Source organism: Rhamphochromis longiceps, linkage group LG3, assembly GCF_057381845.1.
Source record: "Rhamphochromis longiceps isolate RC_006_pf linkage group LG3, R_longiceps_female_GT1.1, whole genome shotgun sequence".
Classification (NCBI taxonomy): Eukaryota; Metazoa; Chordata; class Actinopteri; order Cichliformes; family Cichlidae; genus Rhamphochromis; species Rhamphochromis longiceps.
In genome coordinates this window covers 37363538-37389457 of record NC_140559.1, presented here as the reverse complement: position 1 = coordinate 37389457, position 25920 = coordinate 37363538, and the positions used below count along the sequence as shown (strand labels likewise).

The window sequence follows — 25920 nt, the reverse complement described above, 5'->3', positions numbered from 1 at the left end:
AATGATTCTCAGGTTGTTTGCAGACAGTTAAACTGTGGGACAGCACTGCAGGCTCCTCGATCAGCTCGCTTTGGTGCAGGAACTGGACAGATTTGGCTTGATAATGTGACCTGTTCAGGAAATGAAAGTTCTCTGACTGAGTGCCAACACAGTGGATTTGGATCAAACAGCTGTGGACATGGTCAGGATGCGGGTGTGATCTGTTCAGGTGAGAAAAATTGTAGCCATTGCAGATTAGTCTGGTATTGTGTGTCATATATGAAATACTTTTTCAACTTCTTTGCCTGATAGGTACAGTTAGAGTAGTTGGATCTGGATCAACTCGATGTTCTGGTAGAGTTGAAGTTTATCACAATAACAGCTGGGGAACAGTCTGTGATAATGGCTGGGATGTAAATGATGCTCACGTGGTTTGCAGACAGTTAAACTGTGGGACAGCACTACAGGCTCCTCGATCAGCTTACTTTGGTGCAGGAACTGGACAGATTTGGCTTGATAACATGGGCTGTTCATGGTATGAAAGTTCTTTAATTGAGTGTCAACACAGTGGATTTGGAACAAACTACTGTGGACATCAACAAGATGCTGGTGTCATCTGTTCAGGTGAGAAACATTTTAGATACTCATGTCACTGTTGGTCAGCCTGGTCTAGTCTGTCATACATTAAATGTTTTCACAGCATCTGTTCAGCCCTGCTGTTGTTTTTAAAAGTGCTTTATAAATTTATAAAAGTGTTGGGGTTTTTCTAGTGCAAAGAGGAATTGAAATATAAATAACTTCTATTGCCTGGCAGGTCCAGTCCGGTTAGTTGGGTCTGGATCGACTCGATGCTCTGGAAGAGTTGAATTCTATTATGGCAACACCTGGGGAACAGTCTGTGACAACGGCTGGGACTTAAATGATGCAGAGGTGGTGTGCAGAGAGTTAAACTGTGGGACGGCACTGCAGGCTCCTCGATCAGCTTACTTTGGGGCAGTAGGTGGACAGATTTGGCTTGATAATGTGACCTGTTCAGGAAATGAAAGTTCTCTAACTCAGTGTCAACATCTTGGATTTGGAACATACACCTGTGGATATTATCAGACTGCTGGTGTCATTTGTTCAGGTGAGATAACTTCCAGATACTCAAGAGACTGAAGATCACTTTGTTCTTGGATGTTGTGTCTGAAATACTTTTGTTAATGTGAGGAAGAATAATATTAACAATCTCAGAATATTCTTCATTATTTCTCCTGACAGGCCTGATCAGATTAGTTGGATCTGGATCGACTCCATGCTCTGAATTTTGTGTAATTTCTATACAAAACTTAAAAAAAAAAAAAGTATTTTTCATATCTGCCGCTTGTATCCGCGATCTCGTTCTTTTGGTCACTACCCACAGCTCGTGACCATAGGTGAGGGTAGGGACGTAGATCGACTAGTAAATTGAGAGCTTCGCTTTTACAATCAGCTCTTTCAAGATGCAGTAAATAATAATCCAAAACCAAATCCTCAGTGCATTCCAGACTCCTGCTCTGTGTATTCTCTCCATCCCAGTGCTCCATGTCTCCACTCCTTGAGCTGACTGTCCTCTAGTTCCTGCAATCCTCCTGGGAAAAACACAGGCAGCCATTAGTAAATTCCACAATCGTGGCAGACTAAGGCTGTATCCCAATTCAGGGTCTGCATGCTTGAAGTACGCACACTACGCGTACTACGTACGGTGCGTACTATAAGTACGAGAAGTGCGGAAGTGAGAGGCCTGTGAAATAGACGGTCTAGGCTTTGTTGCGCTGCAGGTTGCCTAGCAACCATGATACTAACCGTGAGAAACGTTACATACAGCATTGTGTGACAGAAATGAAGGAGAAAAATGTTTTGTTAGTCATTCATTTTTGTGATGACATCACTTTGATTAGTTGAGTATCTGAGGCTGAGACCACAGGACTGTAAAACATGATTGTTGGGCTTCATTTCTGTGCTGAAAAGTCATTTTCAGCACTTGGTTGGCTTTACAACCAAGTTAACGCTGAAAGTACAGACATCACTAATGTCACACAACTTTGCCGACATGTGGCCAACAGTTTTAATGTTCTTCATTATTAAACATTCGCACATAAATAAGTGACATCATATTCAGTACTTACTTTTGACAGTTCACTCTTCGGCTGCTCCCTTCTGCCGTATTTTGCGGCAAAATTATCCACACCCACCGCTGTGCTATGAATTTTGGGGTAAATGGGACCACGAAGCGTGCACTGGACCACGCTTGATATTTGGGGAAATCGATGGCGCATTTGGAGTATAAATTTGAAGTACATTTCGAATTGGGACAGCCTTCGTCGCGTGGTGGTGACGTAATTACACTTAAAATGCGTACTTCAAGCGTGCAGACCCTGAACTGGGACACAGACTAACACTTACTGGCTTGCTGGGGAACTAACAGGAAGTCACACAACAATCCCACTTCGATGGGTATGGTGTTATTTTTGTGCCACTATTCTGAGCACACGTAAAAAAAAAAACCAATTGAGCACATGTAAAAAAAATTTGCAGGTGCAAGTGTTGCATTTTGACGAGAAATTTATTTTGAGTGAAGAAAACCTAAATTTGTGCAAACAAAATTCATTGCTGCGTGCAAAAAATGTATTTCAGTGTTTGCTATCATCCATATAAACACACAATAACAGGCCCTCTCGCTCAGTTTTTGCATTTGCTCTTGCTAAGATCTCTGTGGACCCGCTGGCAATGTGTTGCTTGCGCTCTCAACGTCTCTGCCCCTGCGCGTTCAACTCTTTCTGTACACCGTTATATTTGTGCCACAAAACCAACCAGTGACAGACTTGGATGCAAAAATTCTGATTGGTTTTTTTGGTCTTCAATCAGCTTGCTAGCTACTATAGCCAAACCCAGGCAAATATCCCAGAATGCATTTCATCCGAAACTCAAACGAGGCAGTTGCAGAGGAACGCAGAGTGGCGGAGTTTGAAATATTACTCTTTCTAGATCACAAAATAAACTTTTAAGATGTTTTGAGGTGAGAATGTTGCTGTGTAAACTTCAAGATATCCTTGCTTTTTTATAGCACAAAAAATAGCACTATTAATGGAATAACTGACCTCTGAAGGAGAAAGGTTTAGGTAACCGGCAGGTAGCATTTAAGAAGATAAAAGTGGATGAATCACTGCCTTAAACTTACAGGACTTTCAGCATTACACCTACGATAACAAAAATTTAACCACCACTGCTGTGTACTTCATTGTAAATTTAAATGTTGGTAAATGATCAGACAAAAGAGGGTTTTCAGGGAATATTGTTAAATGCTTGGTTTCTGACCAATATTTCGGGACAAGATCCAAAGTGAGAGAAGCCAACTGAGTCTAATAATAAATTAATTATTGGGGCCGTTGTTTTCACCAAGTACATGAATTTAAAATCACCTGCCATAATTATTTAATCAGTACTGAGCAACAAATACAAAAGTCAGCTAGATAATTCAGATAGAAACTATAATGGTCTGGTAGATGATGGATTAAAACAAATAAAGCTGTTTTTTTTAGTTTTCCAATTAAGTGGACAAGGCCAAGAGTCATATTGAAACTCTGTCTGGGTCTATGGTTGAATAATATGTGGAAGTGAAAGACTGCTGCCACTCGACCTCCTCGGCCTGTGCTTTGAGTTTTCTGGCAGTATGGCTCATATAAACTAACATATTCATCTAGCTCCAACCAGGTGTCTGTCAGGCCGAATAAATCACTATCTTGATCAACAATTAATTTATTTACTAACAAGGAAGAAAAGCCAACTCCAGACATCGAGGGCCGGTGTCCTGCAGGTTTTAGAGCTCACCCTGAGTCAAAACACCTGAATCAAATGATTAGTTCATTACCAGCCTCTGGAGAACTTCAAGACAAATTGAGGAAGTAATCTACCTATTTTAATCAGCTGTGTTGGATCAAGGACATCTAAAACCTGCAGGACACTGCCTCTCAAGGCCTGGAGATGGCCACCCCTGATCAATGAGAATAAGGTCTTTGGTGGATGGAAGATGCAAGGAGGCAAATAGGACTGTAACTCTCCTTCATGATGTTTTCGGGTGTTTAATAAATTCCTACATCTAAAGTGGGATGGATGCCAGTTTTTTTAACAGGACCAGGATTTCCCCAGAATTGTTTATATTACCTAAGAATCCCACATCATTCTGTGGACAACCCTGAGTCAGTCAGCAGTTTAAGAAGAACATATGGCCAGTGTTGGGAAGGTTACTTTTAAAATGTATTCCATTACAGAATACAGAATACATGCCCCAAAATGTATTCTGTAACGTATTCCATTACGTTACTCAATGACAGTAACGTATTCTGAATACTTTGGATTACTTAATATATTATCATGCTTTTTACAACAACGTAAATGTACTATTGCTGTGTGATTTATTACTATTACTGAAGGTCCGCAACTCCGAACTGTAGTAAAGGGACCTCTGACTAATACGGCGGGGTCCCTGTCGGCTCGTAGCCGAAAAATAGCTTTACTTTGTTGTGTGGGTCAACTTTTCTTGCGAGAGACAGAGACCCGCGACTATATGAAACAGGAAAGTACCGCAGTGTAATCCATTTATTTCAACAAAGTAACTGTATTCTGAATACCACCCTTTTAAACGGTAACTGTAACGGAATACAGTTACTCATATTTTGTATTTTAAATACGTAGCGGCGGTACATGTATTCCGTTACTCCCCAACACTGCATATGGCTTACATGTCACATCTGGCTGATAGGGCAAAGGACGAGAGAAAACTATAGAGTCCATCATTGTTTTAGTAAAACTGCACACTGATTCAATATCAGTTTGATGCAACCGAGTGTCATCACAGCAACATGACTCTTACCAAATATACCTTCATCCTTAGTCAGCAATTTCAAATTTCCTTCAATTTTACCTGCTCTTTTCCTTCAACAATGGAAAAAGAGCAGGAAAGATTCTTGTTTATAAGAATGATTATTTGATTAGTAATAATTAAACATATCTGCTAGAAGCAACTGAAAACTAGTAGCAAAGTTTATGGTGGTGAGGGAGAAAGCAAGAAGGAGAGACCCACATGCTCCTCGTGCTCAGTTTATATGCATGTAGGAGAGCCATTTGCATCCAAACAGCATTAGGAATTACTACGAGAAGAAAACAGGGTTAATAATGATGATAGATGGGCAATAGAAAAATGGAATGTGTGATGGCACGATAAGACTTTTTAGAATATATGTTGAACATAGTTAACTAGTCGTGAAAATTAAACATAATACCATTTACAATGAATCAAATCAAATCAAATCACTTTTATTGTCACATCACATGTGCAGGCACACTGGTACAGCACATGCGAGTGAAATTCTTGTGTGCGAGCCCCACAAGCAACAGAGATGTGCAAAACACAACAACACAAACGAGCAAAATACAAGAATGGCCAACCTGACACTAATAAATATATGTACAATATATAATAGTGTATGCATTTCTAGATGTGTATACTAAATGTTTTTCTACGTGTGTGTGTGTGTGTGTGTGTGTGTGTGTGTGTGTGTGTGTGTGTGTGGGTGTGTGTGTATACACAGTTTTACAAATTAAATAGTAAAGAATAATAAAATAAAATATATAAAAATATAAAAATATACAGAGTTGAATATGTGCAAAACAGTGGCATTACTGTACGGTATGTAGTGCATAATGTTGAAGTTCCAGTAGTGAAGCTGAGGTGTCTATGACGTGTTCAGCAGTCTGATGGCCTGATGGAAGAAGCTGTCTCTCAGTCTGCTGGTACGGGACCGGATGCTGCAGATCCTCCTTTCTGATGGAAGTAGTCTGAACAGTTTATGGCTGGGGTGACTGGAGTCCTTGATGATCCTCCCCGCTTTCCTCAGGCAGCGCTTCCTGTAGATGTCTTGGAGGGAGGGAAGCTCACCTCCAATTATCCGTTCAGAGCACCGCACTACTCGCTGGAGAGCTTTGCAGTTGTAGGCGGTGCTGTTGCCATACCAGGTGGTGATGCATCCAGTGAGGATGCTCTCAATGGCACAGTGATAGAAGGTCCTGAGGATGCGGGGGCTCATGCCGAATCTTTTCAGTCTCCTGAGAAAGAAGAGGCGCTGCTGCGCCTTCTTCACTGTTTTGTTTGTGTGTACTGACCACGTAAGATCCTCAGCCAGATGTACGCCAAGGAACCGGAAGCTGCTCACTCTCTCCACAGCAGCGCCGTTGATGGTGATGGGGGTGTGTACTTCTCTGCACCTCCGGAAGTCCACTTTGTCTTTGCGACGTTGAGGGTGAGATGGTTGTCTTGACACCAGTGGGTCAGGGCGCTGACCTCCTCCCTGTAAGCCGTCTCATCACTGTTGGTGATAAGACCCACCACTGTAGTGTCGTCCGCAATGATGTTGGAGTTGTTAGATGAATGTTCCCTGTTTTGTTTTCAGGTGTTCCCATCAGATTAATTGGATCTGGATTGACTCGATGTTCTGGCAGAGTTGAAGTTTATTACAATAACATCTGGGGAACAGTCTGTGATAATGGCTGGGATGTAAATGATGCTCAGGTGGTTTGCAGAGAGTTAAACTGTGGGACAGCACTACAGGCTCTTCCATCAGCTTACTTTGGTGCAGGAAGTGGACAGATTTGGTTTTCGTATATGGCCTGTTCAGGAAATGAAAATTCTTTAACAGAGTGTCAACACAGTGGATTTGGAACAAACTACTGTGGACATCAACAAGATGCTGGTGTCTTCTGTTCAGGTGCAAAAAATTTATAAACTAAAGAAAATGAAAGTCTGTCTGTTCCTTTGTATCATCTACAAAATCTTTATTTTTATGTAATTTAACCAACATTTTAAAGATTTATTTTTTTATTTTTTTATTTTTTTGCCAAATAGGTCTGGTCAGATTAGCCGGGTCTGGATCGACTCGATGCTCTGGCAGAGTTGAAATTTATCACAGTAACACCTGGGGAACAGTCTGTGATGATAACTGGGACTTAAATGATGCCGCGGTGGTTTGCAGAGAGCTGAACTGTGGGACGGCAGTAAAGACTCCTCAATCGGCTCAGTTTGGTGCAGGAACTGGACAGATTTGGCTTGATAATGTGACCTGTTCAGGAAATGAAAGTTCTCTAACTGAGTGTAAACACAGTAGATTTGGAATAAAAAAATGTGAACGTGGTCAGAGCGCTACTGTCATCTGTTCAGGTGAGAAAAATTTTGGATCATCCACAGAATGTTAAAAATGGTAATTATAACTATTTTATTGCTTCATCATATATCTCATTGGGAAAATCATTTTGTCTATAATGCACCTCTATCCACAGAGAAATAATACAATCAGCTTTGACACAGACTTTACTACAGTTATGTTCAATCACCTCTCAGCTCATTCCTTTCACATCCCATCGGGTCATCATTACAATCAATTACACTGTAATGTAGTTGTTCAGTAACTTGTATAGAACAAGAACATGCTGCCAGTTTGACATAAAAATGAGTGCAAACCAGTTTTGAACCTGAGACACCCACATAAACACCACTGTTAGAAATATTGACAATGTTGGTGGTGACTGTAATTATATAAACTGTATAGATATGAACTAAAATTAAAGAGAATTTTATGATCTCACCAGCTTCACGGAAAAAGTTCTCGGTGAAACTGAATCTGGCTGATGTCAACTCCCAAGTGGACATGACAGACCCCGCTGTGAGGGAGGGCATCTTGAAATGGGTAACGTGTATAGAATACTTAAATGCAGAGTAAAGTTTCATCTTCAAGATGTTCGTATTTGTTGATGGAGATTTCTCTGTACTGTTCAAGTAAGGTAATTTACTTGCCTAATTCCCAGACAGACATGCTTATTTCTCTAAACAGTCAAATTTTTAAACACACAGCTTACTTTTACACTGAGACAACTTTCTAATCTTTACCCAGAGAATCTGTAAAATACAGGCAACAATTAAATCCTCGTTTCTGTTACACAGGTTGAAAAGAAGTTGGGAGGTTCATCTGATGACGTAAAAGTGAGCTGGCAGAAACTTCCAGAAAAGAAAAGGCTCAAAAAGCAAGAGACGTGTCCTCCATAGTTCAGTCTGTTTGTTTCCAAAACTGTATAAAAAAAGACCTAATGTTATATAAAACCTTTAAAAAGCACCTTATTGATTCATTCCATATTTTTATAAAGTATATCTGCTTTTTGTGCTTGTTTACTGTTGTGCTGCATTTAGTTGTAAGCCAAACGTAACCTGTTAAAGAGTGCTAACTTCAATGGATTTAGCAAATATTTTCTGTGATGAATTTTCAACAGTGATGAGTTTGGTTTGTCTCAGCAAAGAGACTATCAAATTTAGATTTTACTTGACTTTACTTTATAATTGAAGTCTATATATTAAACACAACAGCAAGATCATTCTGTTAGGATCCATTTCAATATAAACCTGCATATAAATTCAAGAAGCCTTAGATTATTTTGTCTTTACTAATGAAAAACGCTTCTTTTTATGAGACCAATACTTAAATAGGACACACATAGCAGGAGACCTTTGGCTTCTTCAATAATGTGTTTAAGTTAGATAATGATTTCTCTTCCCTTTGTGTTTGTTTTTCATGAGAGTGTGTAGTTCTGCTTTGTTTTTTGCTCTTATTTTACTTACTTGGATTCAGTAATGATCAATTAATAATTATTGTGAATTCATATAAATTATGTATTGTACTGCATTTTATGAATTATTAAAGATGAATTAATTGATAGATTGACTATTTTATTTTGAACTTGAAATAAAAATATAACAAAATACACTGTAAACAGTTTAGGAAAAAAAAGTTAAAAAATAATACAGTTGCAACAAATATCTTTAAATATTCTCAAAAAGCAGAAGGATGAAGTTTACAGTTGTTTAGTTTTACCCATTTTAACAGTAATAATTTACAAATCATGGTTTTCGTGTAACACCGAATCAGATAATTTATTTATATAACTGGTTGTGTCGACACACACAACCAGTGCTGCAAGAATAAGTGCATTACTGCTTAAAATCTTATGGTCCTATTTTGCAATAAATACAGAGCCTGTAATGAGCTACAGCATTTATTAAGACCTTCGCATAGGAACTTGGATACAGTAACGCCAAAGAACAGTAAAGACTGAAAAATGATTTTTAATTTATCCTGTGCTTTGCTTGAGCAAAACTGAAATGCTGCAATGTGCCATGAATATGACTAAAGTGCTACCAGCAAATTTTGGTATCTATGGAGATTGACAGACCACGTGACTTTCGCGCATTGCATTGTGGGTACGAGTGGCAACAAAATCAAAACACTGCAAGCGCTAGAATTTCCAGCACTGGTAATAATCAATTCTGCTGTTTTAATCACTACCTGCATTTTATTTGCCCCAAAAACAACTATGTACAAAATGACGGAGAAGACGGCAGGTCCGTACAAAGACAGACTTGACGAAAAGGCAAAAAAACCCCAAAAAAACAAATACGAGGAAAAAAAAATCAAAGGAGTGTGGGTGAGACCCATACGAGCAGAGTGGAGTAAGGATGTTAGCGTGCTGCCCAACTTTCATCACGCACATATTTATTATTATATGGTTCTAAGTTTTAGTGCATACACTCACAAAATGTTAATTAACTTCAGATCCCTGCAACAAGCCCAGGTCCAGTTTACTTTGGTGATTTGGACTATTCCATTTCACAGCTGTTGTTGATTTTTTTTCCCTTTATCTCCTGTACAGGCCAACGCAATCTATTTGTCGTTTCAGGTTGTAGTATTACACAACATTTTCAGATCTAATAGAAAAAAAATTAGTGTTTCGTAATTCATTCAATTTTTTGTATTTATCTATAACTGGCATTATTGTTTCATTCTCATATAGAATCTTACAAGAAAGAGGCAAAATTGGATTCCATTATGCTTTATTAGCTGCTTCAGTGAAAAACAAATCAATAATGCAACAAAAAAAAAAAACATATCAAAACAACATACTGGAAAACAGTTATTCATCACTTCATTGCTTCAATACAACCCTTCGGCACATATTGTAACCTACATCAACAATTATGTTATGATAACTACAACAGAAGACGTACCTTTGTGGGAATGCTTGGAGCAGACTAACCTGTGAGCTGGAGTGTTCTGGGACGTTATATTTGGTCTTCGAATGGCTGCAATCCAGACCATCCGTCGGCTCTTTGTTACTTCGGAAAGATGGCTTAGACAATTTCTCTTCCACAATGTAATCCGATAACAACCGATCTCTTTACGCGATCTCTTTAATACTGCTTGTTTGAAGGTTATGGGGTGAAACAAAATGTGCTACATGCTCCTCATTCATACATATGAATAAAAATGGAAGATTTTTACAATTTTACAGAGAAGCTGGAGACTTCAAAAAACAAATCCATAACCTTGAATGATTGTTGCAAAGAAGAGTGGGGGTCCTGAAGCAGCAATAACACATCATCTTTATAAAGAAGAATTTTGTGTTCTGTATTAGACCTTTAATATTGCTGTTTTGTCTTATAGCTGCAGCTATTGGTTCTATGAGTAATGAAAATAGCGATGGAGAGAGCGAACATCCTTGCCCGGTACCATTATGAAGAGTAAAGTTTTGTGTAACTGATCCATTGGTGGTGACTGTGGCGATTGACAATGTGTAAAATGCTCTTATCCAGTTGAAAAACGATTGTCCAAATCCAAATTTCTTAAAATATTACAAACAGGAAGTTCCAGCTTATTTTGTCAAATGCTTTTTCTGCATCAATTAGACTGTTACTTTTTTTGGTAGTGTGAAAGCTGCATTAAGCTAATTAGTTTAGGAGTATTGATAGCTGAATGTCTGCCTATAATAAAACCCATCTAGTCAGCATGAAAAAGTGCTGGAATTACTTTTGGGATGCAAGGACTCTCTGTATTTACCAGAGACAGTGGGCAATCACTGCAGTATTCGTGGTAGGAGAAATTCTAGAGGTAATCATAAATTCTTCAATCATTCTTACAAATGGTGTGGACAGAGTTCACCAGAAATGTTTGTATAACTCAGCAGGGAAGCCATCTGGAGCAGGTGTCTTATTATTGAGAGTGCAGAATAATTCTTCTAGAGCTGTAGGCTTATCCAACACCCTAACTTGAGCTTGTGTTAAATGAGGTTGATCTAAAGCACTAGGAAATTTGTGAATATCGTCCATATTTGAGTCATGGTCAGAGGTGTATAGATTCATGTAAAACTTCCTAAAAACCTTATTTATATCTGTAAAATTATGAAATGTTTTCCCTGCTGAGTCCTTGATAACTGTAATTGTTGTTTTATCTTTATTTTACTTACGTAAATGTGCCTGATATTTCCCTGATTTATTATTGTATTTGATTTTGTCATGTCTCCACCGCTGTATAAGAAACTACGTCTTTGTATTTATTAAATCATATGACTCAAGTCTGAGTTTGCCCCAGACCAATGGGCAAGCTCAGGAAGACAACAAGAAGCAAGAGGTCACTTTTTGGTGTTTTGCCTCTTCCAACCAGCCAACCTGGAGTTCTCAACAGTGATTGAATCCAAACCGAGTCGTTTTATTTTTATCTAGTAAAAGGTTTTACGTTAGAGAGCTGCCTCAGCTGAAAAAAAGCTTTTTCTCACCGCTGTATTTACCTGTTTGTCCATTTTAAGAGCTGTGTCAATTTTTACTCCAAGATTGGTGACAATGAGTGTGACACAGGATGTAAGAGGACCCAAGTCAGATGGTGGGACACCAGGTACACTCGGCCCAAATATAATAACCTTTAACATGAAATAAAGTTTTAAACGTAAAGTCCAAAGAGGAACACACAGAAAGGTGAATAGGATACTAGGACCAGGAGTAAGGTAAAGGCAGTGTTATTTATACAAAAAAAGGGTAATCAGGGAGTTGGACACAGGAGGGCAGCAAGATGTAGCTCAAGACAGTCACAAATGACTACCAATGTAAAACAGCAAATTAATAGCAACCACACTGACAGGCAGAACCTAACTGAACATAGGGGAGGAATGAGGAATACCAGCTGTGTCAGCCATTCTCCACTGGCACTCACCCCCTGAACCCATTGCACCACCCTTCCCCCGCAGCCAAGCTGCAGACCACACCCTGACACAAACTTTAGCAGGAAAAGTTTGGTCAACTGAAGTGTGTAATAATACCCTCCACCCAATTTATGTCCAATGTAGCACTTTTCCTCAATACTGAAGTGCTTTGAATCTTACTAAATCCAACTACACTGACTTTAAAAAAAAATTTTGTTGAGCATTTTGTAAACTTCCAAACCAGCAGCATTTTGTCTCATCCATTACAGTGATATAATTTTCTACCAATGGACTTTTTACCTGATGGATATTTAGCTAAAAAAAACCCCAAAACATTCAAGAATTGACAGAAAATGTCAAAATTATATTGTAACACTCAGGGTTACAAAGTGTGGGGATCAGGGAAATTATTTTACTGCTACTATTCATAACTATCATCATTACCATTGCATTAATAAGATATTCTACAGCATTGATATTGCATTCAGATGTTTAAACATATTGGCACCCAATTAGCCTTTATTATGGGTGCAGTTATAACCACTTTAAACTGTTGAGTTAAATCTATAATCTTAAATGCTTATATGCTGATTATATTGGGTTATAAAAGGAAGGCTCAACTCTGAGTACACTCTGTGCCAAAGTAGACAGGAAACTGCATGCTTTTGCAGAGCGTGCTTGCAAAAGTGAAACTAAGAAGAGTATGAGTGACGTGGAGCTTAGAAGGTTAATCTTACAGTAAAATAGTAGCTGAGCAGAGGCCTGAGTGTATTCGGCAACATGCTGCGTTTGAGTTTGCTTGGTAACAGATGACTCAGAATAAGTCAGGAAGTGTACTTCTAAAATGTCTTTGTTTCCTCTGTAAAGTGTGCATTTTTTGGTTGATATTTTGAGGAGCTGTCTGGATGAGGCTATTTAAATAACCAGGATATTCATTATTGTCCGTTATTCGTTTATATTCTTTTTATTATTTTATATTATTAACTTTGTTTGCCTACTGGTGGTGGTCAGAGGGCCCGGTGGCACCAGTGTCCGGCAGCCTCGCCTCTGTCAGTGCGCCCCAGGGCAGCTGTGGCTACAATGTAACTTGCCATTGCCAGTGTGTGAATGTGTGTGTGAATGGGTGGATGACTGAATGTAGTGTAAAGCACTTTGAGGTCCTTAGGGACTAAGTAAAGCACTATACAAATGCAGGCCATTTACCATTTTTTACCATTTATTAAGCTTTGAGTAGTGGCATTTAATTAAAGCATTTATTCAACATATACATATATAGTTTTAGTCAGATTGTTACACATATGAGAGTGGCCTCTGTCTGGTTGTGAGTTTTAGTAGGCGAGGTGAGAGGTGAAACAGTGCAATTGAGGTCGGGAGACACATACACACACATCTTAGGTAGATTCATTTCTAGGTAAGAGTTCAGACATATTTTGCAAGCTTGCAACTGCATTTTGGGCCTGCAGAATTGACAGTTTTGTTGCAGAGCATGCATCTGAGGTTTTGGAGAAGCAAGAGCGAGATGAGCTACAGGAAGCACCTGGCTTGGAGGCGAAGAAAATGTTCTTTTCAAACTGTGTCAAAAGTCGTTACCAGAAAGTTATGCATGTATTGTATCTGCTTTGACACATGAGGGGGCGTCATAAATAATACCCTGATGCTATAAAAACAACTGCTTGTGTATTATTGGGCGTAGATCTACAGCTGATATTTTGCAGTGTTCATCTCCCCACACGTGTGTTCATTAAAATCATCGTTTGACCTAACTCTTCTGGACCTTCGTTGTTTTGTTCTCATCCTCAATATTCCGAACACGCGACAAAAGACATCCAGCACAACTCACATACACAGGACTCAGACTGCAATTCAGTACTCTTTGTTTTCATTGCTTTTCTTTTTTTGCCTCCTCTGCCAGACACCGGGACTCAATCAGCCACCCAACCAGCCTCCTCTGACACTGCCCTGCAAAGCCACTGCAATACCCTCTCCCTGCAGCTGAGCCATGAGCCCCACCCACCACAGAAACCATGTTAATGTGTCACAGCAATAAGCCATGCATATTGTTAAGTAAATAGTTTGTTTTTTTATTCAGACCAACAGCAAACTGTTAGATGAAGAAAGCAACCCTGGAAGATTTTGTTTCAGAATTGTGGTCTGTATCTGTGTTTAATTTTCTTTCATCTTTAACAGGTTTTTAAATGCATTCTTTGCATGCAAACTGTATGCAATTTTTGTATACATATGCAATGTCCTCAAATTCAAGTATCAAGTCCTTTGATTTGTTACCTTGTTTTATATGTATGTTCATTCATTGCTTAGTGATGGGAAGTCCATTTGGACAGCCTGTGTCCAACAGTAAATGGTCTGTGGGAGGGGCTCAGCATACTCAGCATACATATTTAAAAGTCAAAAAGTCAAATTCAGACTGGTGTGGCTAACAATGGCTCTCCAACAGTTTGTCTGCTGTTTCTTTGTGACGATCATTCTCTCATGCAAAGGTGAGAAAGAAATTCGATTTTGTTTCTCATGACCTATTTTATATGAAGACTGGACAGAGTACAATGTTAATTTAAGGTTCAGCTGTACAGATTTTAAGAACTGTTGCAATTAAAAGTACTCGACTATACTTCAAAGCAGCCCACTTGGTAGCCTGCTTGTAGATGGATCCAAGATAAGAAAGAGAGTCAAAAAATCCACCTGGTAAAAAAGCAAATACCTAGAGGTGAAAGCAGGACTATGTTTCACTTTATAATGTAGATCAGATCAGTAAAGTCCCTGTATCTGATGTGATCCACAGCACTTTATTTATCATTTTGTCAATTTTCTGCTAATGCATTTTCTGTCCAGCCAGCAGTTCGTGTCCCCTTTTCTTTCCAAAACTTTTTCTGTTTGAAATATTTAAGCAATAGTAATGTAAACATTTCAAGTTAATTCGGTTATTTATTATATTTTTTGTACTGACAAATAGAAATGTAGTAGAGAGTAACTATGTGCTCACTGAGAGGGCCGGGTTCAGTGACATGATGTTAACTACTACTGATAAAGTACAACTTGATCATTAAACATCAAACAGGTTTTAGTTTAGTGTTAACAATGTTTACTAACTGGTTAATTACATGGTTTGTTAACTCTCAAGTTGCTGTTGGTCAATGTGCTGTACAGCTGTAACATTATTATAATACCCGTTATGATGTTGAAACTGATCATTGTAACCCTGCATATTCATAGAGAGAACGCACAGGGGAAAGTGTGCAAAACAAAAGTCTTCACTAAATGTTTGTTTTCACTTGATGTTTGGGTAGTGAGCAAGCAAAGTTCATATATACTTTATATATAGCACTTATGACAGTGCATTTTTGACCAATTCAAGATCATTATAATTTGGACTGCCCCTTTTCCCAAAATGTTCAGGTAAACAATTCTGAAAGTTTGAGGAAATAAGCAAAGGCAGTGTAGATCCAAGTTGACTTTTCAGGTATTTACTTTCTGTCTGACTAATGCTTCAAAATGTAAATCATGATGTGCAGTACACTGGTTTAACATTTTTTTATAATTATTTTCTCCTTTATTTTTCAGATGGCCATGCACAGATGTCTGGTAAGGATGTTTGTATTTATAATATCTAAGAGCAAGTTTCAAGTTTAGTTTCAACCTTAGCTGTTTTCTCTGCTGAGCTAAAAAAAAAAAAAAAAAAAGAAAAATAAAATAAAAAGGGAGGCAGTACTAATCTCATTGGTTTGAGCAAAAGAAAACTGGGGATTAAATGTCTTTATTCCTTCATTTGCTATCTTTAACACCTATACTACTACTTAAGGACACTTTGGAGATTGTGTCCCCCTTTTCTAAGAAGCAGGAGATCACTGTTTATCACTGTCAGTAACAATCTAAAGTTAACTAATTGGAGCAATTAACCATAACAAGTGAAGAGCACCAGCACAGTCTAAAGATTTTTGAAAGCTACAGTGTAGCCATAGAGCTTGCCATATAGAGAATAGGAACTTTTAATATAAGAGATACCTGTTGTGTGTATGTCTGTGTTTGCATGTAAAGATAAAAATGATTTTCTTTTAGTTCTTTTCAGGTCTTGTAGTTAAATCATGGGTCATTTGTCTCATAGTGGATGTTCTGCAGTCCTCACAAACTCTGTTATAATTCAGATGAGGGAGTTGGATAGCCTAGACTAGATGAAAATTGTCTTTTGGCTCTAGCTCTACAGCTGATTATGTAGATTATGGGATTATTTATATGGTTTAGTAGTAGTAGTTAACATGGAACAGAGTGCTGCAAAAAATAGAAATCTTGTAAAATATAAATTTTTTTAAAAACAACTAAATTTGGCAAAAAGCTATCATCTCTGATAATATTTATATTCATAAACTTATCCATTTACACTGAAATAACATAAAGAATCAAACAACAAAATACCAATGAAAATATGTAAAACAATTTAAAACGAATAACAAGAAAAAAGCAGGATCCAGTTTGAGTTAGTTATTGTGTTGTAACATATTTGACAGGTACCTTTTTCAGAATATGTCTATGAAGGTTTTCAGTCATCCAGGTCATCTTTGTGTCCAGACGCTTTTCTTTCCAAGCCCCTTATACTTTTTCAAGATACCTTTTTCTGTTGTTTCATTTCATACGCTGAAATGAAAGAATAGACTTAATAAACCACTGAAGTTTTTTTTTTTAAATGTATTCTATTGACTCATCAAAGTACCTACCTTTGTGTGTGAATGTGTGTGAATGTGTGTGTGAATGGGTGGATGACTGGATATGTAAAGCGCTTTGGGATCCTTAGGGACTAGTAAAGCGCTATATAAATACAGGCCATTTACCATTTGGCAGATATAACAGCTGAACACACCCATGGCATTCTTTCTACAATGTAAACCAAATGTATGCCTGCACCAATTATATGTTGGCTAAAATAACACAAACACATTATTTTCTTTTAGAATTAGTGAAAGCTAACTAATACTGGGAAATTTAAGCAGCTTCTATTGACTTTGGAATTAGTTTAATTTCCATCTGTTAACTTTTCTTTTTTAAACTTCACTGTTAACGGAGCCATCCTACCACTTTAAAATTTACAGTTACAATTTACAATATTACAACTTCTGAATCTTATATCCACAACATATCTTTTCTGTGTTTTGTTTGCAGGTGTGCCCATTTTATTGGCTGGGTCTGGATCGACTCGATGCTCTGGCAGAGTTGAAGTTTATCGAGCCAGAATGATATCGCTGCAGGTCAGACGCAAGCTAATGAAAGCTGCACTAGTGCCGCAGCCGCGGACGACGGCACTTTTTGCGACGACGAGGACGAGAATGACACCATTTCTACCGATGACAACAGCCGCGTTAGCGAGCATGAGTGGCCAGAATGTTGGTCCCAAGCACAAGTCCGGTATTTCTCCACAAATTACAAGTGGCTGATCAGCAGAAATCAAAAGTTGGGCTGTAGTGTGTGTAGTCAAGTTTGTGCTCGCGTGGACATGCAGCAAGGGCAGAGAGTGTCGCAGGAGTGGAGTGGGTGCTTAATCTCGTCTTTTGGAAGGGACAAGGCTGCACAACAAAACTCACTACGAAAGAAAATAAAAGAGCACAGAGACTCAATTTATCACAAGAAAGCAGTTGAAATAAAAGAGAAGGCAACACAAAATACAATGCAAAAACACATTGAAGATGTGAGAAAGGCTGACTACGCTTCAACTTGCAATGTGTTTAGAGCAGCTTATAAGATTGGCAAGCATGGGCGTCCCTTTACAGACATGCCAATAGATGTCTTAAATGGTGTCAAGATGGGCAGAGTTCTGCACTCTAATAACTCATGTGCAAATATACTGGATCACATTGCAGCTGAAATGAAAAAGAAGGTAGTCAATGACATAGTGATGAATGAAAGAAAATTGCGTGTGCTCATTGATGAATCCACTACAATAAGTGGAAAGTCTGTGCTTGTCGTGTGCCTGCGGTCAGCTATTTCCACTGAAAATCCAGACACAATATTTTTTGAACTGATTGAGCTGCAGGGGACCACAGCAAAGGACATCACTGAAGCACTGTTAGGATGTCTTCATAATAATGGCTTTGACCCTCACTACCTACAGGAACATTTGTTGGCATTTTCTTGTGATGGAGCCTCAGTGATGCTTGGGAGGAAAGCAGGAGTTGCTGCACAGCTTTGTTCCAAATTCCCTTACCTGTTTGTCTGGCATTGTTCCAATCACAGACTGGAACTGGCAGTTTGTGATGTTTTGAAGGAGGTAGGAGGAATCAACCACTTTAAAATATTCTTAGATCAGCTTTACTCCCTCTACCATGCATCACCAAAAAACCAAAGGGAGTTAACCGAGAGTGCTCACAATGTTGGACAACGTCTCCTTGTGATAGGCCGTGTTTTATCAGTGCGTTGGGTTGCTTCAAGTGAGAGAACAGTGAAAGCAGTATGGGAGAACTACCAAGCTCTGCAGGTACACTTTACAAGTGCTGCTGCTGATACCAGCAGGGACTCAAGAGAGAGAGCAAAATACAAATTAGTTTATAATTTATTTTATGTACATTTTGTTAAAAAAAAATTTCAATACATTTTTGCACATTTTATTTATGTTCAGTAGCTCTTTCTAGCTCAAGCAAATCCACAAACTAATAAAATGATTTATTATTTTGTATAAGGTTGTCTGTTGACTGTTGTATATAAAACCCATTCAATATAGTTGTTGTTACCTCAGGGGAGGCGGAAAAAAAATAGAGTACCGGCACCTCTTTTGGGCCACTTAAAGCACTGGTCATAGTCTTCAAAGGCAAATGAGTTAAAACACTGGCAGGGCATGCAAATCCAGCTTCAGGTTGTGTGGAGGAGATCAGGATGGAGGGACCTCCCAAATGAAAAACATGGAGGTGAAAAGGCACCACAAGAGCTTTGACCAGAGGCTAACTGTCACGGTCCTGTGTTTTTGGTTTTTGTACTTTTACTTTGGATTTTATTATGAATTATGACTATTTGTGTCTTGGTTTCCCAGTGTTTATTCAGTGCTCCCTCTGTTTTGTGTCATCCCTGCCTGTATATCGCTTCTAGTGTCGTCAGGTCTCTGTGTTAAGCCCACGTCTCTGAGTCTGTGTCTTTGCGTGTGTGTGTTTTGTGTTTTACTTTGAAGGTCAGTGTGTTCAGTGTTTTTTCGTTTCGCTTCCCCTGTCCCGTCCTGTCTAATTACTGTCTAATTACTCCCAGCTGTGCCCTCCTTCTGTGTCTCATTCCCTCGTTATCCTTCTGTGTATTTAAGCCTTGTGTCTGCCTCTGATTGCAGTTGCTGGTTCGTCTGCGTTATATGGTGTTTTGTTTTCTAGTCTGCGTTATCTCCCTGCATCTCTGTTCTGGTTTCAGGTTAGTTTTGCCAGTTTAGGTTTGTCAGTTCTGTTCTCGCCAGCCTCACCCTTTTGTCGTTGTTTGCCATCCACTTCAATAAAGCTCACTCTCATCAGAAGCAGTGCTTGCATTTTGGGTCCTTTAATAATTTTCAAACGGCTTGCCCGCTGGCCGTGACAGTACGAACCAGCCATCCATGGACCCAGCAGCATTTGAATCGCCCAAGGAGCTCCGTGAGGATATTGTGTACTCTGTGGACAAATTGATTAATTTGTGGCTGGAGCATGAGGGGAAAGAACTTCGGCAAGCTGTGGCTAACCGGCTACAGCGATTGGTTTCCGGTCTCCCCAGGCTGTTCAGCTCACTTCACCTGCTCGCACAGAATTTCATTCTGAACGAGCTTCGCTTTCAACCCGCGGCTGCTACCACCAGTGTTGGGAAGGTTACTTTTAAAATGTATTCCATTACAGATTACAGAATACATGCCCCAAAATGTATTCTGTAACGTATTCCGTTACGTTACTCAATGACAGTAACGTATTCTGAATACTTTGGATTACTTAATATATTATCATGCTGTTTACAACTACGTGAATGTACTATTGCTGTGTGATTTATTACTATTACTGAAGGTCCGCGGCTCCGAACTGTAGTAAAGGGACCTCTGACTAATACGGCGGGGTCCCTGTCGGCTCGTAGCCGAAAAATAGCTTTACTTTGTTGTGTGGGTCAACTTTTCTTGTGAGAGACAGAGAGAGGCGTTGAAAGGCTGCTCCAACGGAACTTATTGTTTTCGGAGGAAAACACGAACACAGTGTACAGTCGAGTCTTAATAGCTTACTTACAACTGGACTCGTCAGGCACTCCTCTTGGCTGCAGTCGTTATTATTATATTTACATGCTTCCAGCTCCCGTTTTTGCTTGATGACTGCTAGTACTTTTCCACTATCCTTTTTCTCCCTCCTCTTGCTCACAGACACATAACGTGTATGGCAGTCCATTCTCCCTGCAACACGGACTACACTGCCCATGATGCTACATTCTTTAGAGCTATGCTTGTAGCATTCTGCCTGTTAGCTTAGCACAACAACAACAACAAAAAGGCGTTCACTCACCCAGGAAACACACAGTCGCAGAGAGAGAGAGAGTGTCGCCCTGTAACCATGGCAACCGTAACGCTGCCGCCTGGAACAAAAGAACGTAGCTGTCAAACAAAACCCAATCAGTCCTGACCCGCGACAAAATGAAACAGGAAAGTACCGCAGTGTAATCCATTTATTTCAACAAATAACTGTATTCTAAATGGTAACTGTAACGGAATACAGTTAGTCATATTTTGTATTTTAAATACGTAACGGCGGTACATGTATTCCATTACTCCCCAACACTGGCTACCACCCACCCAGCAACTAATGCTTCGCTGCCTGGCCCGATGGAGGTTGTTCGGCCCGGCCCGTCGGCCGAGCCTTCGAAAGGGAAACGACACTCACGCCGTCAACACCCCTCACCACAGTCGGACCTCGGGATATCAGAGCAGCCGACTGTGGTGAGTAAAAAGGACAATATTACTGGTTTGAACTTCAGGACTTTTTCTTCTGGAGTTGTTCGGGGTGTGTTGATGAGACCTAATACACGTAGCTTACCTGCCTTCGTAGTAACTGACCTCTCCCAGGTTGGTATTTTTAAGACTTCTGAGGAAACAAAGGGCTGTGTTTCTTTTGCTTCTTCTGAGCCTGGATTAACTCTCTCTGAGCCTGTTAACCCCGTATCAGCTATCCCAGAGTCTGCTAAAGCTGTGGCTTTCACCCCAGAAACAACCCCAGCTCTGATGATACTAAGCCATTGTCCATTGTCCCCTGCTCTGCTACCTGAAGCTCAGTCTCCAGTGTCCCCGCTACCTGTAGCTCAGACTCCAGTGTCCCCGCTAAGGGGCCCGTTCAGCAGCCTGCCTCTGTTGGAGGGTCCGAGGGGCCCGTTCAGCAGTCTGTCTCCGCTGGAGGGTCCGAGGGGCCCGTTCAACAGTCTGTCTCCGCTGGAGGGTCCGAGGGGCCCGTTCAGCAGTCTGTCTCCGCTGGAGGGTCCGAGGGGCCCGTTCAGCAGTCTGTCTCCGCTGGAGGGTCCGAGGGGCCCGTTCAGCAGCCTGCTTCTGTTGGAAGGTCCGAGGGGCCCATCCAGCCATCACCGCCGCCTGCAGCTCCATCATCTATGGCTTCCATGCCATCGCCTGCAGCTCCATCACCTATTGCTTCCACATCCTCACCTGGTCCAGCACCATCCCCGCCTGGTCCAGCCTCTGTCTCGCCATCAAATCCGGCTTGGCCTGGACGACCTCGCCTTTGCCGGCCACTTTCCAGGCCTCTAGCTGCACATTATCGCTGTCGAGGGCAGCCCCCTGAACGAGGTCACCTCTGTCACCACTGCCTGCCGCGTGGCCGGCCTCCGGACTGCTCTGTCGCTGCCACTGCCTTCCGCATGGTCGGCCTCCGGATTTCCTATAATGGTGTCACCATCGCTGCTTTTCACACAGTCGGCCTCCTGAACTGAACTGTTTTGAACTCTTGTGCTGTTGGCCTCTGGGCCGGCCCCCTGAACTGGTTTTGGGACTCTGTTTTCTTGGGCTCAAGTATTTTTTATTTTTTTTATTTTTGGACCCATGTTTTGTTTTGGGACCTTCTGGTGCTCCTGTTCTGTTTCCCTGACCATGTGACACTAACGGCAACAACGATAGAGTTATAGATACCTTCAGGCAGCTCAGGACCCGCGGGGTCAGGGAGTGTAGGACTTCAGCACAGGGCATGCAGTCCCATCTGACTGGGAGTGCTCAACAGGACAAGCAAAGTCTACTGGCGCTAGAACTAAGGCAGCTGGTCAAAGATGATTGCAACTCCTGGCTTGCAGTTGTGAGTCCATCAGAGGAGCCTTGCTTCATCTTTCAGAGGGCTGTCCAGGTGCTCACTGCTCCAGTGACTGGGTTGCTGCAGCAATAATAAAGTGAGGAATAGAATAGGAATGGAGGAGTGTATGGGGCCAAAAAAAAAAAGGATGCTCACCACATAGTGGTGGTAGACAAACAGAAGACGGGCATAGTGATCGATGTAGCGGTTCCCAATGACAACAACATCAGAAAGAAGGAACACGAGCAGCTCGAGAAATACCAATGGCTCAGAGAAGAGCTCGAGAAAATTTTGAGGGTGAAGGTAACAGTGGTGCAATGACTCCCAAACTAGGCAAGTGTCTCCAGCAGATCCCAGGAACAACATCTGAGATCTCTGTCCAGAAGATCGCAGTCCTAGGAACAACTAAGATACTGCGCCAGACCCTCAAGCTCCCAGGCCTTTGGTAGAGGACCCGAGCTTGAAGGATTGACCGCCAGCAGGGGCGAGCGGGGAATTTATAAACACACACACACACACACACACACACACACACACACACACACACACACACATATAAGTGTATATATATATATATATATAAGTGCATATATATATATATATATATATATATATATATATATATATATATATATATATAGCCCCAACTGACCGAGTGCTCAGTGAATACCTCAGGCAGCAGAAACCCAAGAAAGAGGAGGGAGACGAGGAACCATAATGGAAGGACAGGCCCCTGCACGGTATGTACCACCGGCAGATAGAGGAGGTGTCTGATATCCAGAAATCCTACCAGTGGCTGGACAAAGCTGGACTGAAAGACAGCACAGAAGCACTAATCATGGCAGCACAAGAACAAGCTCTGAGTACAAGATCCATAGAGGCTGGGGTCTATCACACCAGGCAAGACCCCAGGTGCAGGCTGTGTAAAGATGCCCCAGAGACAATCCAGCACATAACAGCAGGGTGCAAGATGCTAGCAGGCAAGGCATACATGGAACGCCATAACCAAGTGGCCGGCATAGTGTACAGGAACATCTGTGCCGAGTATAACCTGGAAGTCCCGAGGTCAAAATGGGAGATGCCCCCAAGGGTGGTGGAGAATGACCGAGCTAAGATCCTGTGGGACTTCCAGATACAGACGGACAAAATGGTGGTGGCTAACCAACCGGACATAGTGGTGGTAGACAAACAGAAGAAGACGGCCGTAGTGATCGATGTAGCAGTTCCGAATGACAGCAATATCAGGAAGAAGGAACACGAGAAGCTGGAGAAATACCAAGGGCTCAGAGAAGAGCTCGAGAGGATGTGGAGGGTGAAGGTAATGGTGGTCCCCGTGGTAATCGGAGCACTAGGTGCGGTGACTCCCAAGCTAGGCGAGTGGCTCCAGCAGATCCCGGGAATAACATCGGAGATCTCTGTCCAGAACAGCGCAGTCCTGGGAACAGCTAAGATACTGCGCAGGACCCTCAAGCTCCCAGGCCTCTGGTAGAGGACCCGAGCTTGAAGGATAAACCGCCCGTAGGGGCGTGCTGGGTGTTTTTATATATATATATATATATATATATATATATATATATATATATATATATTAGGGGTGCAACGATATTCGTATCGATATTGAACCGTTCGATACAGTGCTTTCGGTTCGGTACGCATATGTATCGAACAATACAACATTTGTAATTTATTTTATCAACTTTCCTTCTGACGATGCTGTCTGTGTTGAGCGCTCAGTGAATCTGTGTTCGACTACTCCGCCTAGGCTGCACTGTCGAGCGCAGATCCACTGAGCGCTCCACACAGACAGCATAGTCAGAAGGAAGAGAGCAGGGCAAGCTAGCGAGACAGAAGTTAAGCTCTACTTGCAACAGGCAAATTGAACCTCATTCAGATCTGGCGTTTGGAATTATTTTGGTTTTCATGTGACGTATGACCCTGAAGGTAAGCGAGTCATGGACTAAAGTAAAACAGTATGTTAGATGTGCCATGCAATGCTCAATTACATTGGTGTGAACTAGTGTGTTAGCGCAGTTAGCTCGTTAACGTGTTTGCTGTCTAGCCCCATGCACGGAGCGATCGGCGGTAGCTCGTTAACGGAGATTTGCCGTGTTGTGGCGTTAAGGTCATTTCAACGAGATTAACCTGAAAGCACTAGTGGGAACACAACGAATATGACTGCACATTTACGCCGACATCATCCTAGTGCAAAGACAAAAACAACAAGCATGCTACTAACTTTAGCCGAGTCATTTAGACAGCTGTTAGCACATGATTCTCCTTATGCTGCTGAGAATATAGCCCAGAAGAAGCGGATAGTATAGCTTTTATTTTGGAAAGAGCCATTTCTCTGTAATAAACTCTCTTTTCCAAAGATGAGTGATTCCTCAATCAGATACAGGGCTTGCAATATCGCTAGCCCGACGTCCCGGAGCTAGCGATTTTTTCAGTCGGGCTACCAAAATCTATCTCTGCCCTGCCCGTCGGGCTATTGTAGGAAAAATATATGTCAATGCTTTTGCATTCTTTCAGAAATGTAGCTGGGTAATTATGTCATTGGCATCGGTGAGCCACTGTCAATATGTGACATATTGAAGTTGCGTTTGAATTTGCGCTTGTTTTTTTGCTTTCACTTTGCAATCGTGCGAACTGTGTATAGAGAGCGACAGCACTGATCTGTGAGTGATGATAATTTGTGCACCAATTCCTCTGACATCGTCTTATTAATCGTTAGCTTACTATGCAAACATGACAAGTGAAATCTCCCGCAGCTTAAACATGTGAGAGGTTGATCGTGCAGAGAATCGCTGAGCTTATGTGAGTGAGCGTGTAAAAGCATTTCAGTTCTGCTGAGCCAAATAAGACAGGTCAGGGTGAAGAAGTGACAGCCAAAGAAAAGCTTACCACAAAATGGAGAAGTTATGACAAATCAGACTATAAGGCAAAAAGAAAGTGCAGCTTTATGGTTTCATGGACAAAAGAATTTCTGTGGCTGCAATATGATGAGCTAAATAACCAGGGCTGCACATAAGTGGTCCGCAGGTGCGCATTCGCTGTCAAAATAAAAAACACGCACAAGGGTTAGGGTTAAATTTAAAAACTGTACTTTTGAGTTAAAATATATATTTATAATTTTAATAAATGACAAATTAAAAATGCATGAACATTTTTTGTATCGAAAAAATATCGAACCGTGACACCAAAGTATCGAACCGAACCGAACCGTGAATTTTGTGTATCGTTGCACCCCTAATATATATATATATATATATATATATATATATATATATATATATATATATATATATATATACCTAGAACTAAGAAAACTCAAGAATAGAATGATATAAGACAAAATGAGACAAACTATAATACAAACAAACATAAAACCCAGGACTAGTACACAAATTTCAAGTTTTGTTATCAAGAGTATTTACATTGCTTTCTGTTAACAGAATTAAATGTTGACGACAGGAATTAAGTGTGTTATAATTTGTTATTCAACCACAGTGTAAAATAACAAATATTTCTCTGTAGTTTAGTGACAATTTATATGAAGCCTCATATGTATACAAAGTGAAATGTCTTATAGTGGCAG

General features: G+C 40.6%; 1 protein-coding gene and 2 pseudogenes across 1 annotated transcript; all 3 read left to right on the top strand.

Annotated features, from left to right (window-relative positions):
* The first annotated feature begins 500 nt into the window (after nucleotides 1-500).
* On the top strand, nucleotides 501-8092 carry LOC146674464 (scavenger receptor cysteine-rich domain-containing protein DMBT1-like; annotated as a pseudogene).
* Nucleotides 8093-9420: 1328 nt separating this feature from the next.
* Nucleotides 9421-21827, top strand: LOC146674463 (E3 SUMO-protein ligase KIAA1586-like). The gene is made up of 4 exons (XM_085385085.1): nucleotides 9421-9439; nucleotides 10539-10600; nucleotides 17300-18331; nucleotides 21588-21827. The coding sequence occupies exons 1-4, from the start codon at nucleotides 9421-9423 to the stop codon at nucleotides 21825-21827; spliced, it is 1353 nt and encodes a 450-aa protein (XP_085241211.1).
* The window catches only part of LOC146674459 (scavenger receptor cysteine-rich domain-containing protein DMBT1-like), a 60143-nt pseudogene continuing 55859 nt past the window's right edge, over nucleotides 21637-25920 (top strand).